Genomic DNA, 17,160 nt, shown 5'->3' with positions numbered 1-17,160 from the left:
TATATCAAATTATATTGTCATTTTAACAAAATATACACTTGAACTACATAAAATATTTTTTGGGGAATTTTATCTTTAATTTTAATATTTTAGACCACAGGACCACTTTTCATGGAATGCCCCTGCTGTATATTCCAAAGAGTATACAGACTTCTATGTTAAAGAATTGCTTCCCTATATGTTGCTAATATGGTGCTCTGTATTGACTTTCTCTCTGTGTGTGACATCTTTAAAGGCAGTTTCAATCGTCCAAGGCATAAAGGCCTTGATTTCATTTTTCTTCATTGTCCAAGTAGAAGGAGTGCAACACTTGCATTATATTTACCCCTACAGCTTATCTTGAACAGCTGAGGATTTCCCTCCGTTTATATTTGGGGCTGTAGTTCAGGTTTCAAGTACTTAATCTAGATCTTGTTCCTTTTACAGTGACCATGTTCTCCCCTAGCTCTGCTATCTTCTTACAATAGACCAATATTAGGGCAACAAACGGATTCTAATAACTGCTGACTTTTAGATTTTCTGAGAAAGCAATATTTATTACCAGGCGCAATCTGCCTTAATCACTCTGGGGAGAGAAGTCTGAGCTTCCACTTGGAACATCTTATTCTCCCCCCCTTTTTTTTTTTTGTTTCACGTCCATCCTGAAGAAGAGATTTGCTTAAATCAAAAGTGTCTGTGCTACTTTGTGAATTTTTGTTGGTCCTTGTTACAAATTTGTTGCTGTTGTTTAGTCGCTTAGTCATGTCCGACTCTTCATGACCGCATGGACCAGATGTAACAAATTAGAACCATTTTCAGATAGTTCACATTGTCTTCCAATTCTTTACAATAGTCATGATATCATTTTGCAGGGTCTTCTTTCTGGCTTTTAACAATTTGGAATTGTGCGTTTAGCTTCTTTTTATCCAGAATTGAAGAAGCAGGGGTGGGATTTCTGCTAGATAGGCAAGGGGCTAGCTCTCTTCAGGGCAGAGGGGGCTGGAGAGGTTGGCAAGGAGCTTTCGAAGCCACATGCATTTAAACTTGAAGATGCTGCAGATTCTCTGCCAAGGGATGGGAGTTGTGGCTTACCAAGAAAACAAGGGCCCTTTTCCATGGTGGTAACTCATGCTTCCACAGCTCACCTGGTGCCTTCTCTGTGGTCTTTTCGGTGCCAAGCAGAGACCTTTTTAGTTGCATTTTAAACTTAACATTTGACTGCTATAATTTTAATCTGTGCTGTAAACTATGCAGTTGCTAGGAAATTTTTGTTTAAAAAAATAGTTTTTAGATTTTTATACATTATATTTTTAATACTGCTTTGGTCTTGTTTGTAAGGCACCCAAGAAATATTTCTGGATTGGTGGCCAGATACAACAACTTAACACTATGCAAGCATGCAGTTACCTGTTGATGGTAAAGCTCATGGGATACCAGCTGTGTCCATGTTTAGTAGGAGCCCCATGTGCCCATGTGCTAACTGACTGACTGGCACTCAGGAGGGTGACACCCATCCACCTTCCCTCGTCCCCTGAAAGCATGAGCAGGAGACTGGAAAGCAAGGCAGACAATTGAGATCAGGGTGACAATTGTTGCATTGCAAAACATATTTTTCCAGGGAAAGTCCTTTCTAAAAGAGGCAGATACACTCTTTACAGTGCAATCCTATGCATGTTTCTTTTAAGAAACAGTAAGTTCCTCTGTGTCTACTCAGAAGTGAGTTCAGTGTGTTTAAAGTGCATATATATCAGATGGTCTCCTGACCTCTACGCTGTCTTCACTTCTCACCCTCTAAAATATAACCTCCTAAAAGATAACGGCATTATTAACAATCTTTTCTCCCACTGCCACAACCAAGGCATAATAAATTAAGAAAAGTTGATCAAATTAATCAACAGTAAGCATGGCGTTTGCCACTTTGGGCTGTTGCCTGATTTATTACCAAGAACAATAAATGAGTACATGTTCCTGGAAATTAGTGCTCGCTGGCTCTCACAGCTATCGTTTGCAGTAACTTCAGACACAGGCTCCATGCAGCAGCAGCTGATGCCTCACTCCTTATTAGTGTGAACCTTGGATTTATTCCATGGGGTGGGCAGGGGTGGGGGTGGGCATTGAAATTCCAGCAGCTGTGCTGCTCCAGGAGGACTGTTTGCACTCCAGCACTTTGGATACGTTCAGATGTCCCCTTGGGGCTCTGTCCTATCAGACACAGCATTTTTATTTTTATTTTTATGCACAGTCCTCTCCACTGCCAGCTTGGCCACCCTTCCCCCCAATTTCAGCTCCTAATTCCTCTGGAGCAAGCATTGTACTGTGTGTTGCTTCATGTCGGTGTGTGTGTGTACATCTGTAGCTCTGCCAAAGTCGGGGGTAGAAAAACATTTCGAAGAGGGAGCTGTGGGAGAAAAGCAGCAGATAGGAAAATGATGCAGCATTTAAAGCAAACCAGCTTAGAAGGCCTTCTTCTCACTCACCCTGTTCCTGGGATGTCCCACTTCAGACTGCAAGTAGAGATTTGTATGCTTACATTCTTTCATCTCCTGCCAACACTTTCACATGAAAAAACAGTTACAGGTGGGTAGCCGTGTTGGTCTGCCATAGTCAAAACAAAATAAAAATTTCTTTCCAGTAGCACCTTAGAAAGCTCATACCAAGAACAAACTTAGTTGGTCTCTAAGGTGCTACTGGAAAGAAATTTTTATTTTGTCATGAAAAAACAGTGTCAGGTAGAGGGCTAAGGTAGAACCCTTCTCCCTGATATGCTAGTTTCCTGTGTGGAGGAAGTTGCATTATATTGTTACAGGCTTGAGGGTCCCTTCCAGACCAGGGAGCCTGTGAATGTACGATGGTGAGAATCTGTGCAAGGGGAACATGCTGAACCAGTTGGCTGGCTTCTTTGTGAGGCATTGACTGGCCTTGCTTGGCCCCTTCAGTGTTCTCTTTTTTTTTTTTTTTTTAGTTTTTAAAATAATCTTTATTTCAAAATATTTTAAAAGAATACATTCACACACAAATATACAACAAAGAAAATGCAAATCATACAATACAAACACAATCACAAAAAAGATAACCAATAACCCCCCCAAAAAAACAATGAAAAAAAAATTAAAAACAATGACTCCCCGTCATTTGTATATCGTTTCCCTCTACGTTGTAACATTTCTTACTTTTCCTCACCATACAATACAATACCACCATCCAGCAAATGCATCAATCTGTCATATAATATACTATCCATCTATATATTCCCTTATGTGTCTCATTCTAGACAAATCACCAATTTTGTTTTCATACCTTCTTTAATCAAGTAATCCTCCACATATTTCCACTCACTTTTGATTTTTTGTTTTGGGACATTTCTAATTGCTGCTGTTATCTTTGCTAAATTCATATATTCTACTAATTTAATCTGCCAATCCTCAATTGTTGGGATCTTCTCCCCTTTCCAATTTTGAGCAATCAACATCCTCGCCGCTGCACATGCATATAAAAATACATTTCTCCTATCTTCCGGGATATTCTCAGGGATCAAGCTTAGAAGGAAGGCTTCTGGCTTTTTCTCAAACGTCACCTTCAACATTTTTTTCATTTTGTCATACACCTCGCTCCAGAATTTAGCAACCTTAATACATTTCCACCAACAGTGGAAATAACTACCTACCTTCTCCTGACATTTCCAACATTTATCCGAATTGTTTTTATAGATTTTTGCTAGTTTTTCTGGTGTCAGATGCCACCTGTATACTAGCTTCATCATATTTTCTCTAATTCCCATGCAAGCAGTGAATTTCATGTTTACCTTCCACAACCTATCCCACTGGATTCTATAAATTGTTCTTCCAAAATCCTGTGCCCATTTTATCCAAACACTTTTAACCTCTTCCTCTTTTAAATCCCATTCTAATAAAAATTTATAGATTTTTCCTAATATCTTATTAGAATTCTCAATCAATAACTCTTGTAATTTAGACTTCTCTTCTCTAATTCCTAGTTCCTTGTGCTTCCGAAATAGACTTTGAATTTGATAATATTGCAACCAGCTATCACAATGGCATTTAATTAGATGGTATGGTTTTAATACAAATTGATCATTCTCTTTCATTAGCAAGTCTCTGTATGTTAGCCATCTTCCTTCCTTACTCCTGCTGTTAATTGATGTCATTTCTATTGGCGATGCCCACCACGGAAATTTGGTCTCCAATAAATTTTTATACTCCACCCAAATATTAAATAATGATTTTTTAAATATATGATCTCTAAAATTCTTACTATTTCCTTTCTTTTCCTCTAATAGATATGAATGCCATCCTCCTACATTCCTAAAACCTTCTACTTCTAGTAATTCTTGATCTTCTAATAGGATCCAGTCTTTCAGCCAGCATAGACAGGCGGCAGCATGATATAATTTAAGGTTTGGAACTCCCCAACCGCCCCTTTCCTTTACATCCATTAACACTTTATATTGGATTCTCGGCTTTTTCCCCATCCAAATGAAATTACTAAAATCCCTTCTCCACAACTCAAATGTTTCTTTTTTCACCATAATTGGCAACATTTGAAATAGAAACAGGATTCTCGGTAATACAGCCATTTTTAATGCCGCTATTCTCCCTGATAAAGTCAGATTTAACCTCTTCCATCTTTCCAATTCTTCCTTAATTTCCTTCCATAATTTAGAATAATTGTTTTCAAACAAATTTATATTACTTGGGGTAACCCAAATCCCCAAATATTTAATCTTATTAACTATCTCCCATTCCAAATCTAACTTAAGTTTTTCCAATTCATTTTTCCTTATATTTTTAATAAGTATTTTGGTTTTCTTCCCATTTACTTTAAATCCCGCCAATTCACCATACTCTTGTAATTTAGTTTTCAAATTATCTATTGATACCCTTGGTTCCTCTAACATTAAGATAATATCATCTGCAAAGGCCTTATATTTATAAATATTTTTTCCTACTCTTATTCCTTTAATATTTCCATCCTCCTTAATCTCTCTCAATAGGAACTCTATCGATAAGATGAATAATAAAGGGGATAGCGGGCATCCTTGTCGGGTTCCTTTTGATATTTCAAATGCCTCTGTTATTTCTCCATTTATAATTAATTTGGCTGTTTGTTTACTATAGATTGCATTCACTCCCTTCAGAAATTTCCCCACTGCTCCTATTTTTTCCAGAGCTTTTTTCATAAACCCCCAAAGTAGATTGTCAAATGCCTTCTCGGCATCTAAAAAGATGAATACCGCCTTTTCACTCGGGTGCCAATCCAAATATTCAAACAAATCTAAGAGGATTCTTATATTCCTGGACATTTTCCTTTTTGGCAAGAATCCCTGTTGGTCTTGTCCTATAATCCTACTCAAGACCCCTTTTAATCTATTAGCTAATATTTCAGCGAAGATTTTATAATCTACATTCAGCAGGGAGATTGGTCTGAAATTTTCCACTTGATCATTCTCTGCTTTCCCTTTTGGGATTAAAATTATAAATGCCTCCTGCCATGTTTTGGGGTATATTCCTTCCTCCATAATTTTATTCACCAGTTGTTGGTACACTCCTACTAGTTCCTCCTTGAATAATTTATAATGCTGGCTTGACAGGCCATCTGTACCTGGGGACTTCCCTAGTTTCAATTTGGCTATGGCTGTATATATTTCTTGTTTAGACACTGGTTTATTTAATAATTCTCTTTCCTCATCATTGATCTGGCTTATCTTATGATTCTTGAAATAATTCTCTAAGTTAACCTCATTTAATTTCCTACCTTTATATAATTTCTTATAGAATTTAACAAAACATTTTTGTATATCTTCCAGGTTTGTCCAACTTTCCCCCCCCTCTTTAATACTCATAATTGTCATTTCACTTTGTCTTTTCCTTAATTGCCATGCCAAATATTTCCCTACCTTGCTTCCAGATTCAAAGGTCCTTTGTTTTGCCCATTTAATTTTGTTTTCCATTTCCTGACTCACCAGAATATTTAATTCCTTTTGCAAAAATTTTAATTGCATTGCTAATTTTGTGTCCTTTAGATTTTTTGCTAAATCTCTCTCCTTCTCCTCTATTTCTTTTTTAATCTTTTCAACCTTTCTTTCCCTTTCCTTCCTTACTCTACTTCTTTGCTGAATATATATACCTCTGATGAAAGCTTTACTTGAATCCCAAACTGTTGTTAAGTCTACTTCCTCTGAAGCGTTATTGTCAAAAAACTCTTTCAATAATTCTTTAACCTTTACTATAAATAATTCATCATTGAAGATTCTTTCATCTAGGCGCCATCTTCTACTCTGCCCCGAATACTCTTTTACTCTGACCATAATTGGATTGTGGTCTGTTAAAGATCGTACCAGAATTTCACATTTTGTTGTCTTTGGCAACTTCAGTGTTCTCATCAGCATCTCCCAGAGTGAGCCGTGTGGCCGCTGTGGCAATGAAGGGATGCTGCTCTCCCAGAAGGAGGTAGGCATTTCCTCACATGCCCACCCTTTACCTGGCTGGATGCCAGGTCCCTCTAGGATGGGTAGCAATGAGCCGAGGAGTTTTGGCTGATGCTGGAAGTCAATACCAAGGGGCATGACTTGCTCTGTGCTGGACACAAAGCTGAATTGGGGGCTTCCCTAGAAATCTAATGGAGAAGCAAGACCCACTGAAGTGCTAAAAATGTGCAAAGAAAACCACATACCCTAAAGACACCATGGTCTCTGCTGAGATACGTTCCAAGGGAACTAACCATTGGAGTCCGTCGCCACTTGAGCTTGGAGTGTAAGCAGCAGGACATTGGCCTTCACGGCAGCCACAAAGCAGCCAGAGGTTTCTATAGGAACGTCTCCACCCAGGCAAGCAAGAGGCACCGTTGCAGTTCGAGGAGACACTGAAAGAAAGGAGATTCCGACTAAACATCAGTAAGAACTTTCTGACAGGAAGAGCTGTTTGGCAGTGGAAAGGTCTCCCTTGGGAGGTTGCAAACTCTCTTTCCTTGGAGGTTTTTTATCAAAGGTTGGTTGGCCATCTGTCACGGATGCCTTAGTGGAGGGGTCCCCCATCTGGGGACCAGATGCGGCCCAATCGCCTTCTAAATGCAGCCCGCGGACGGTCCGGGAATCAACGTGTTTTTACATGAGTAGAATGTGTCCTTTTATTTAAAATGCATCTCTGGGTTATAGGAATTCGTTCATATTTTTTTCCAAAATATAGTCCAGCCCCCACAAGGTCTGAGGGACAGTGGACCGGCCCCCTGCTGAAAAAGTTTGCTGATCCCTGCCTTAGTGGAGATTCCTGCATTGCAGGGGCCTAGATGGTCCTTGGGGTCCCTTCCAGCTCTACAATTTTGTGATTCTATGTTAGTGAATCTGCAGAAAACTTAAGTATTCAAGCAATGAATACTTATTAATCTTGCTTGGTTAGACACTTTCTGCCATAACCCTCTGCCCTAGGTACTCATTCTCTTAGTTGGTCTCTAAGGTGCTACTGGAAGGATTATTATTTTTTTGTTTTGACTATGGCAGACCAACACGGCTACCTACCTACTCATTCTCTGGTGGCAGAAAAACAGGCTCTCTAGCTTGCTCTTTGAGATCATATAGTTTCCTTCCTGCTGTGTTGCCCTATGAGATGCACATCCACAGCAACATAATACTGTGATTATATGTACCTGGCTGTGAGATTGCAGAAAGCCTTTTGAGCTGATGTACGCAAGTGGTTTCTTCTGTGCTCTGTCCCACCCTGACAATGCACCGTCCTGATTTTGGTGCCATGTAGTGGCTTTGCGTGCCAGTGATCCGCTGTGGTCCATTAGGATATCAATTGCTCCCACACACCCCTAACAAAGCACTCACAAATGACAACAGTTATTGAAGAAGTCATATTTAAACCCAGTTGATCCAAAATTCACCTATGTAGCAAAGGGACAAATGAAGAAAAATCTTTTCCCCACCAGTGCTCAGCCAATTGTTAGTGCTAGAGCCCTGTTTACTAAGACCAATAGCTCAGAAACTTACAGGTGCACCAGCTGAGTCACACCTTGCCTTACTCCTGCAAGACAATGACTCCTATACAACCTTGCAGGTGGCAAGGTTTCTAAACTCTGTCATATCTCAAAAAAGGCGCTGTGGCCAACTACACGACCACTAATACTTTTGTTTTCTGCTCCCTGGTTGCAATTTTAAAACTTGTATTTGTGCTGTGGTTTGTTTCCCTATGACTCCAGGGTCTATGGTTTGCTGTAACTTTATGTCATATATTCCATATTTTATGTTTTTATGGGCTTATAGCCGCAATAAATTTGAATTTGAAAAGCCCTGTCTAGTCATGTTTCATGGGATCAATTCCAATCTGTTACCTCCGGGGATGTGGACAGGCTGCTTGGATGAGTGAAACTGACCACCTGTCTCCTTGATCCTTGCCCATCCTGGCTTATAAAAGCGAGCCGGGAAGGGCTGGGCGATGGGCTCTGCAGGGTGGTGAATGCTTCCCTCTGTGAGGGAGTCCTTCCAGACCCGCTGAAAGAGGCGATCATTGAACCGCTTCTTAAAAAACCAGCTTTAGACCCAGCCAATATGGCCAACTATCACCCAGTCTCAAATCTACCATTCTTGGGCAAGGTGATTGAGCGGGTGGTTGCTGAACAACTCCAGGCACGCCTGGAATAAGCGGACCATTTGGATCCCTTCCAATCGGGATTCAGGCCTCATCATGGGACTGAAACTGCCTTGGTCGCGCTGGTCGATGATCTCCGGCGGGCTAGGGACAAAGGTGAGAGCTGTTTCCTAGTTCTGCTGGATCTCTCAGCAGCCTTTGACACCATTGACCATAACATCCTTCTGGACCGTCTAGAGGGGCTGGGAGCTGGAGCTGGAGGCACTGTTATACAGTGGTTCCGCTCCTTCCTCCTGGGCCGTGTTCCGAAAGTGGTGGTGGGGGATGAGTGTTCAGACCCCTGGGCTCTCACTTGTGGGTTGCCTCAGGGTTCTGTCCTCTCCCCCATGCTTTTCAACATCTACATGCAGCCGCTGGGAAAGATCATCAGGGGGTTTGGGCTGGGTTTTCATCAATATGCAGATGACACCTAGCTCTACCTCTCGTTTAAATCAGAACCAGTGAAGGCAGTGAAAGTCCTGTGTGAGTGTCTGGAGGCAGTTGGAGGATGAATGGCGGCTAACAGATTGAGGTTGAATCCTGACAAGACAGAAGTACTGTTTTTGGGAGACGGGGCGGGTGGGTGTGGGGGACTTCCTGGTCCTGAATGGGGTAACTGTGCCCCTGAAGGACCAGGTATGCAGCCTGGGAGTCATTTTGGACTCGCAGCTGTCCATGGATTTTGGACTCACAGCTGTCCAGGTTAATTCTGTGTCCAGGGCAGCTGTCTACCAGCTCCATCTGGTACGCAGGCCTGCCCGCGGACTGTCTTGCCAGAGTGGTGCATGCTCTGGTTATCTCCCGCTTGGACTACTGCAATGCGCTCTACGTGGGGCTACCTTTGAAGGTGACCCAGAAACTACAACTAATACAGAGTGCGGCAGCTAGACTGGTGAGTGGGAGTTGCCGCCGGTCCTGCGAGATCTACATTGGCTCCCAGTACGTTTCCGAGCACAATTCAAAGTGTTGGTGCTGACCTTTAAAGCCCTAAATGGCCTTGGTCCTGTATAGGGGAAAGTGGGGCACGTTGAGCCATGGGGCACATTGATCCTTTCCATTTTAAAACCGTACTTTAGCTTTTATACAAAGTTTGTGGCAAAACAACAACAACAACAGTGATACTACATACTGTCATTGTGTTTGGGTTTGTGTTTTCAAAGAAGTTTTTTTAAAAATCCAGATTTGTTAAATTAGGTAAGCTTTAGTAAAAAAAAAATATTTATTGTGAACCATGTAGCTCTAAAAGTTGTAAAGGTAGCTGAAATATATTTTCATTTATGTGATCATAGTTAACATAGCTGCAGTATGTACTAAAATATTTGTCATGGCTGCCAGCCTGTTTTGCGTAAAATAGATGTATGTCTGAAATGGCGATGTGGGGCACATTGATCTAATTGGGAATGGGGTACATTGAGCCTGGATCAATGTACCCCATGGGAAATATAATTCATAGTTTATTAGTTTTTGTGTTACATTCTGTTAGTTTACACTTCTTCAAATTTTTAAATTAATAAATTTATATGTCTCGTAACAATAGTAAAATATGTTAAATGGAAAAGGCTGGCTTAGATTGGGCAGAAGGATTTATGAAACGTCATTGTGCTTTGCTGTCACTTCGCATTCCACAGGCAACAAGTTTGTCAAGAACAACAACCGTGTTAACATAAATGAGTTCTTTGATAAACTCCACTTCATTATAGAAAGAAGTAATTTCTCAGCAGGTGATATATACAATGTAGATGAAACTGGTGTAACCACAGTGCAGAAACCATCCAAAATCATTGCTGTGAAAGGTGCAAAGCAAGTTGGCTGAATGACATCAGCAGAACTGGGAACTCTTTTGACAATGTGTGCGTGTATAAATGCATTGGGAAACAGCATTCCTCCACTTTTCATATTTCCAAGGGTGCATTTCAAAGATTATATGATAAAAAATGGTCCAAAAGACAGCACTGGTGCTACACATCCCAGTGGATGGATGGCAGCTGATAATTTTATTCGATGGATGAACCATTTCATCAAATACTCTAGAAGTTCCAAAGATCACCCAGTGCTTCTGATTCTAGATAACCATGACAGCCACATCTCTATTGAGGTTTTGGATCTCGCCAAGGCAAATGGAGTGACAATGCTCGCATTCCCACCCCATTGTAGCCACAAGTTGCAACCTCTCGGCAGATGTGTTTAGGGACCATTTAAGAGATATTACAACAGTAGTTGTGATTCATGGATGACCACTAATCCTGGGAAACCAATGACAATCTACAACATACCAGAAATTGTTGCCAAAGCCTACCCTCTTGCATTTACACCTAGCAACATCCAAGCAGGATTTGCCATCACTGATATCAGTCCTTTCAACCAAGATACATTTGGAGATGACGAATATTTGTCATCTTTTGTGACAGACTGACCTTTTCCTGAACAAGAAAAGACAAGTGCTTTGTCAAAAATTATGAAAGAAAAGTTGAATGCGAACCAGCTGCTTGAAAGTGACTCGACTGATTTTGAAACCTTTTCTAAAGATGAACTAGAGGAAGAAGAAAATATAGAATTCAACAAGACTGATGTGAAAGAGGGGAACTTAGTTATCGTGAAGATTTTAGGAAAAACCACAATTTCCCATTATGTTGCTGAAGTTACCAGAACTGATGAATATGGGGACTTCATTGTAAAATTTCTAAAACGTGTTCTGTCCAAAGTGAATGACCAGCCCAAGTTCACTCCCTCTTCTGAACCAGAGGCTTTGATTCCTTTTGAGGATACTGTAAAATTGTTGCCTAAACCACTCTGCTTCAGAGGAACTGCTCGTGTTTCTAAGATGGTAACATTTCCATGTTTACTTAATGAGTACAAGTTGAAGTGACTCTTAAGAACTTTGAGATATTTTTGAAACTCTTTTGGAAGTTTATACTGTGTAGTAAAAATGCCTTATTTGCTCTTAAATTGGAATGGCTCAATGTGCCCCAAATGAAGGATCAATGTGCCCCACTACTGGGACACATTGATCCATTATTTTGAAAAACTTAAATGTGATTTTTTTGTCATTTTATTCCATCAAATGTGAAACATTAACCCTTTGATTTTGTTTGGAATAGTACCTAATAAATATTAAATGCAAAAGTTTTCTGTTATGTGCATTATTTTGAGGTGTGTAGAGCTTAAAGTAAAAAATGGCTCAACGTGCCCCACTTTCCCCTACCTGAAGGAGCGTCTCCACCCCCATCGTTCAGCCCGGACACTGAGATCCAGCGCCGAGGGCCTTCTGGCGGTTCCCTCATTGTGAGAAGTGAGGTTACAGGGAACCAGACAGAGGGGCTCTTCGGTAGTGGCACCCACCCTGTGGAACACCCTTCCATCAGATGTCAAGGAAATAAGCACCTATCCTATTTTTAAGAGACATCTGAAGGCAGCCCTGTTTAGGGACGTTTTTAATATCTAATGCTGTATTGTTTTAACATTCGTTTGGGAGCCGCCCAGAGTGGCTGGGGATGCTCAGCCAGATGGGCGGGGTACAAATTATTATTATTATTATTATTATTAATAATAATAATAATAATAATTACAGTATTAGTGCTTTCCTCTTGTCACAGGTTTTCCTCTCGTTCTGGGGCAGGGCTCCATTTCAGCACATAGGATTGTTGCATGCACAGAGTGCCAGTCGGCCAACCCCTTGAGGATCTCTCTGTAGGACAGCCAGCATTGTGGCATGATGTTTGCTTTTCCTGCCTGAAAGTCTAAGAATACACCCTTTATTTTTCAGCTAGTATAAGGCGGTGTTAGTTCATATACTGTAATGATATAAACATGGATAAAGCAAACATTTGGGAGGGAGAGGAGTCTGCCCAGCACAGGAGGCTGCAGCCAGAGAAGGGAAAGAGGGACCCGCTGTTCCCAAACTGTCCTAGCTGAGGGATTGTAGACCTAGCAAAAAGTAGGGGTGAAATAGCCCAAAGAGCTCAGCATGCAAATAAATGTCTTGTTTTGTGAGTATCTTCAGGTTGTCATAGTTCATGTGGATGAGGCTTGAGTCTTGCCTCACAACTGGGGGTGGGGGCCAGGACAGCAGTCTTTGCAGGGAAGCTGGTCTCATTTGTGAAATGCATCACTAATTTGGGACACCATTTTAAAAGCATCAGTTAGTTTGGTCTCCTTGTCATTCAGTTGCTATGAGACACCCAGGGACTTTCCTCACTCTGCTCCAGCTGTGTCCTCATTGGATCTTCTGCGTGGATGTTTTCCATGTAGTAACTTGGCTTAAAGTGCACTGCTGGTAAGACCCCCAACACTTGCCTTGCCTAGAGGTATCTCTACAGATAAATTAGGCTGTGCAAATCTGTGTCACGAACCTCTGTCCTTTAAGCACCTAGCAGCCCACCAGGCACCGTAATACAACTGGCGAAATGGTTCCTTTCCCTACCCCTTGACCGCCAGTGCTGAAAGTGTGACTGACATCTGTGAGGAAGAAAGGGAGGCTCTGAGCAGACACTCAGTCAGATTCCCAATAGTAGACATGCAAAAACCGGAACATCTCATATGGCTCTCAAAGACCATCATGGTGGGCTTGGAGGAGGCCACAGTCCTTGGCGATGGATAGGTTTTCTTTTTCTTAAGATAATCCTCCTTTGCGAACACGTTTTTGTTTTCTTTATTTTTAAAAAATCTTTTCTGCTTTATTGCTCACAATTGTATCTTTACAGCATAACTTTACATCATATATATATATATATATATATATATATATATATATATATATATATATATATATTCTATGTTTCCAAAGTATATTTATATTCATTGTTATCATCAACCCTAAATCATCAAATGTTACATACACACGCATAAAAAGAAAGATGCCATTTTTAAAATCATAATATTATTCATAAATAAATGACTTCCTGTCCCTTTCCATTTTGTGCTAGTAAACTTATTGCCTATATTTGTCTATTTTCTTATTATTTAAGATATTGCCATTTCTATCCGTTTCCCTTTTGATATTTATTATCTACAGAAATTACTCAAAGGCCACTACCATTTTCAGATTGCAGGAACTACTTTTTAAATATTCCTTAAAACATTTCCAATTTGAAAAAAAACTCCTGGTTGGATTTATCTTTAATTCTTTCTGATAAATAATCTAACTCCACATATTCTGTCAGTTTCAATGTCTAATCAAATCTGGTGGGCACGTATCCACTTTTCCAATGTGTAGCTATTATAACCCTCGCAGCCGTGGCGGCATACAAAATGATTTTCCTTATCTTTTTAGGAATTTCCAAACCAGTGATGCCCAGTAAAAATGATTATGGTTCTTCCCCAGGATATTCACTTTCAATATTCTTTTAAGTTCAAGATAAATATCATTCCAGAATGGTTTAATCCTTTGCATGTCCGCTACATATGCAATGTAGTCCCACCAGGCTCTCCACAGCTCCAGTAATTGTTTGCAAGGTTTTTATACATCTTAGCTATTTTTGCAAGGGCAGGGTATAAATAAAACAACAATGATGGTGATGATGATGATGATGATGATGATGATAATTTAACATGTGGACAGCAGCTTCCACAATTTGGGAGAAGGAGGTTTGCCAAGGATCACACGATATGACAATTCACAGGTGTTAAAGAGAGAGCTTTCTATCCCCACCTGAGATGCTTCCTAATATATGTAGTCCAAACATAACCTTTGCTATTTTAAACTTGTAAAGGGGAGTTCAGGAAAATAGTCTTTCTTTCCCACCATTTTTACTAAATTATTATTTCTGGAGCAAACCTCTGCTTTTGCTGTTTGGATAAATCATGTCAGGGAATAATGCCAGTGTGGTGTAGTGGTTAAGAGCGGTAGACTCGTTATCTGGGGAACCGGGTTCGCGTCTCCGCTCCTCCACATGCAGCTGCTGGGTGACCTTGGGCTAGTCACACTTCTCTGAAGTCTCTCAGCCCCACTCACCTCACAGAGTGTTTGTTGTGGGGGAGGAAGGGAAAGGAGAATGTCAGCCGCTTTGAGACTACTTAAGGGGAGTGAAAGGCAGGATATCAAATCCAAACTCCTCTTCTTCTTCTTCTCTAGAAATTATTTTTATTTATTTACAAAGACAGGGGCATGCAGGCCTTCATTATGAAGTGATAACTCTGTTGCAGGGGATTATGTATCTGCTCATAAATGTCAGCTGCAAGCCTTGAATTCCTCTGGCAAGCAGATGCAACTAGAGTGGCTTGGCCAGGCATGTGCTCCCTTTGCAGCCTATAAAAAAATCAACTGCCTTTCTTTCCCAAATGAAGGATCCATGTGCAACTCCCTTACTCATGAGGTTACCATAGGCTCATTAAAGGTTGATGTAGCTCCGTGGTGGTGGACAGTTGTAGTGTGTAATGTCACACACTAATGTGATTTATAAGGCTTCTTCACATTTTGGGGCTGCTATGAATAGCTTTTATGGTGCGGTAATTAGAACCTTAACCAGACTTCCTTAAACTTGTTTTTGGCCTACAACTCCCATTATCCCTAGCTGGCAGGACCAGGGTTCAGGGATTATGGGAATTGTAGTCTCAAAACATCTGGAGGGCCGAGTTTGAGGAAGCCTGACCTTAACAGTCATTTGGCATTGGAAGTAAACTTCGATTGTATGCCTTCTATGTGGATCATCAAAATTCCACTCATTCCCAGCACTGGCAGCGCTGATAAGATGACGATGTACAACTTAGGCTTTGAGTCTCAAACCACATGCTCAAGGGAAATTCTCTGAGTTCCTTTGGGCTTGAGGATTCAAACCCTACAGCCCAATCTTAAAATGCATGACTGTGCCTGTGGCCCCAGGGGATTCTTCATCCTCATGCAATGTCCTCAGGGCAATATCTACCCAAAGTTATAACACATTTAAGTTTTGCTGAATTCAAACGGGAGCATTGATGACTATCACAAACCTTTCCCACAGAGATCAGTGGAATTTAAAAGTGCATAGACTTGTCTGAATTGTGCCTTCATCATTAAGGTGCGCAGATACCCACATGGCTCCTCTTAGTGGAAATGAGTTTATGGCAGCACACCACTAACACGTTTCTCTATACATCCTGCTTTATGAGCAGATTTTGCAAGTGAAGCAAGTCTTAAGAGTGAAGGCAGGCAAAACATTGAAAAAGTGCTGGAAGTAGTTAGATATTGCTGATGCCCTCCAGATGCATGCACATTTTTCAGACTTAGGGAAAACACCAAAGAGTTTTCCAAGGTTTTTGTGTATGGGTTAACTGAACTGGGGGAAAGCAGACCTTTGGTAGGAGCCAAAGGTGCCCCTCACCCAGTAACTGCTTCACCTTTTTGAAATTGGCCGCCTTAAAGTCCAGAGTGCATGTCTGACTACACTCAGCTTTCCCTTGCCTCTGTATCATGAAACTTCCGCCCAAGTTTCCAAGTACATCTGCTTCATCTTTCAGTCAGTCCCCCCCCCCCCAATTGGTGAGGACTTGTTGCTTCTTCCACCTTCTGGGAAATGAAATTGTCCGTGAGGCAATGGATGAATTTGTTGGAGCATACATTCTTGGCAGAGTTTGAGTCCCAACAGATATCAGGGAAGTTGAAGCCTCCCATGACTAGTATATCTCTCCTTTGTGAATGTTTGGTAATTTCCCCATTAAGGCATCATCCAAGTCTGCCGTCTGGCTTGGCGATCTATGGCAGACTCCCACAGTAAGGTCACTGCTGTTTCTCTCCTACAGTTTTTATCCATGTATTCTCAATCTGCCTTTCATGCCATACGCCAGGCATAATGCCACCAAAAACATTTGGCTTGAGTAGATCTGTTGCCACTAATCAAATCTCGTCTTTTGTCTTGCAGTGCCGTCCATCCAGAGGCCGAAAAAGAGGATACTGCTGGTGTGTGGATAAATATGGGCAGCGACTCCCTGGATATGATGGGAAGGGGAAAGGAGATGTCCATTGCTACAATCTAGAAAGCAAATGAGGGATATCCACCACCTTCTGTGGAATCTGCGTGTGGCATTGGAATGACTGGGCTGCAGCATAGACTGCACTAGACTTGGGAGCTCTGAGTTTTGGCCCCTTCTTATACTGCAGGGAGTCAATCTCTGTGGTCTCTGCAGCTGCAACCTGCCACTGACACACTTCTGGCTTTCCATCTTGTCACACAAGGAGTTCTGAAATCCCAACTATATCTGCACTATGGATACCCAGAAAAAAATTAAAGGGCACTTCAGAATGGATTCAGGGAGTCTCCACTGACTTTTTTTTTAAAATTAACAGCCTGTGACCAATTTGATCCTGAAAGATAACTCTCCTTCTATGTTGAAGAATTTATAGACTATAAGCTTTGTAAAGATATTAAACATATTGGATAAGACCCAATCCAAGCTAAGCACTTTTTTAGTTGCCTGGATTTCAGTTGGGGAGTTAAGGATGAGCTGATTTTTATTCCATTGAAATTACTTATAAGTAATATAGTGTGGAGTGGATCACACCCAAGGTTTCAAAGTAAAAGCATTTTTGTTTTGTCTTTATACAGGTCTGATGAGAAACTTTTATCTT

At 40.9% G+C, this 17,160-nt stretch overlaps 1 protein-coding gene across 1 annotated transcript in view; it reads left to right on the top strand.

The window, feature by feature from the left end:
- IGFBP3 (insulin like growth factor binding protein 3) overlaps positions 1-16,808 on the top strand; it is a 47,492-nt gene extending 30,684 nt beyond the window's left edge. Inside the window, exon 4 of the mRNA XM_033165557.1 lies at positions 16,454-16,808. Coding sequence (XP_033021448.1) covers positions 16,454-16,579 — 126 coding nt within the window. The 3' untranslated portion in view covers positions 16,580-16,808. The remainder of the gene's footprint in view (positions 1-16,453) is intronic.
- The last annotated feature ends 352 nt before the right edge of the window (positions 16,809-17,160 follow it).

The sequence above is a fragment of the Lacerta agilis genome, chromosome 12, assembly GCF_009819535.1.
Source record: "Lacerta agilis isolate rLacAgi1 chromosome 12, rLacAgi1.pri, whole genome shotgun sequence".
NCBI classification, from domain to species: Eukaryota; Metazoa; Chordata; class Lepidosauria; order Squamata; family Lacertidae; genus Lacerta; species Lacerta agilis.
This window is presented reverse-complemented; position numbering and strand designations above follow the sequence as displayed.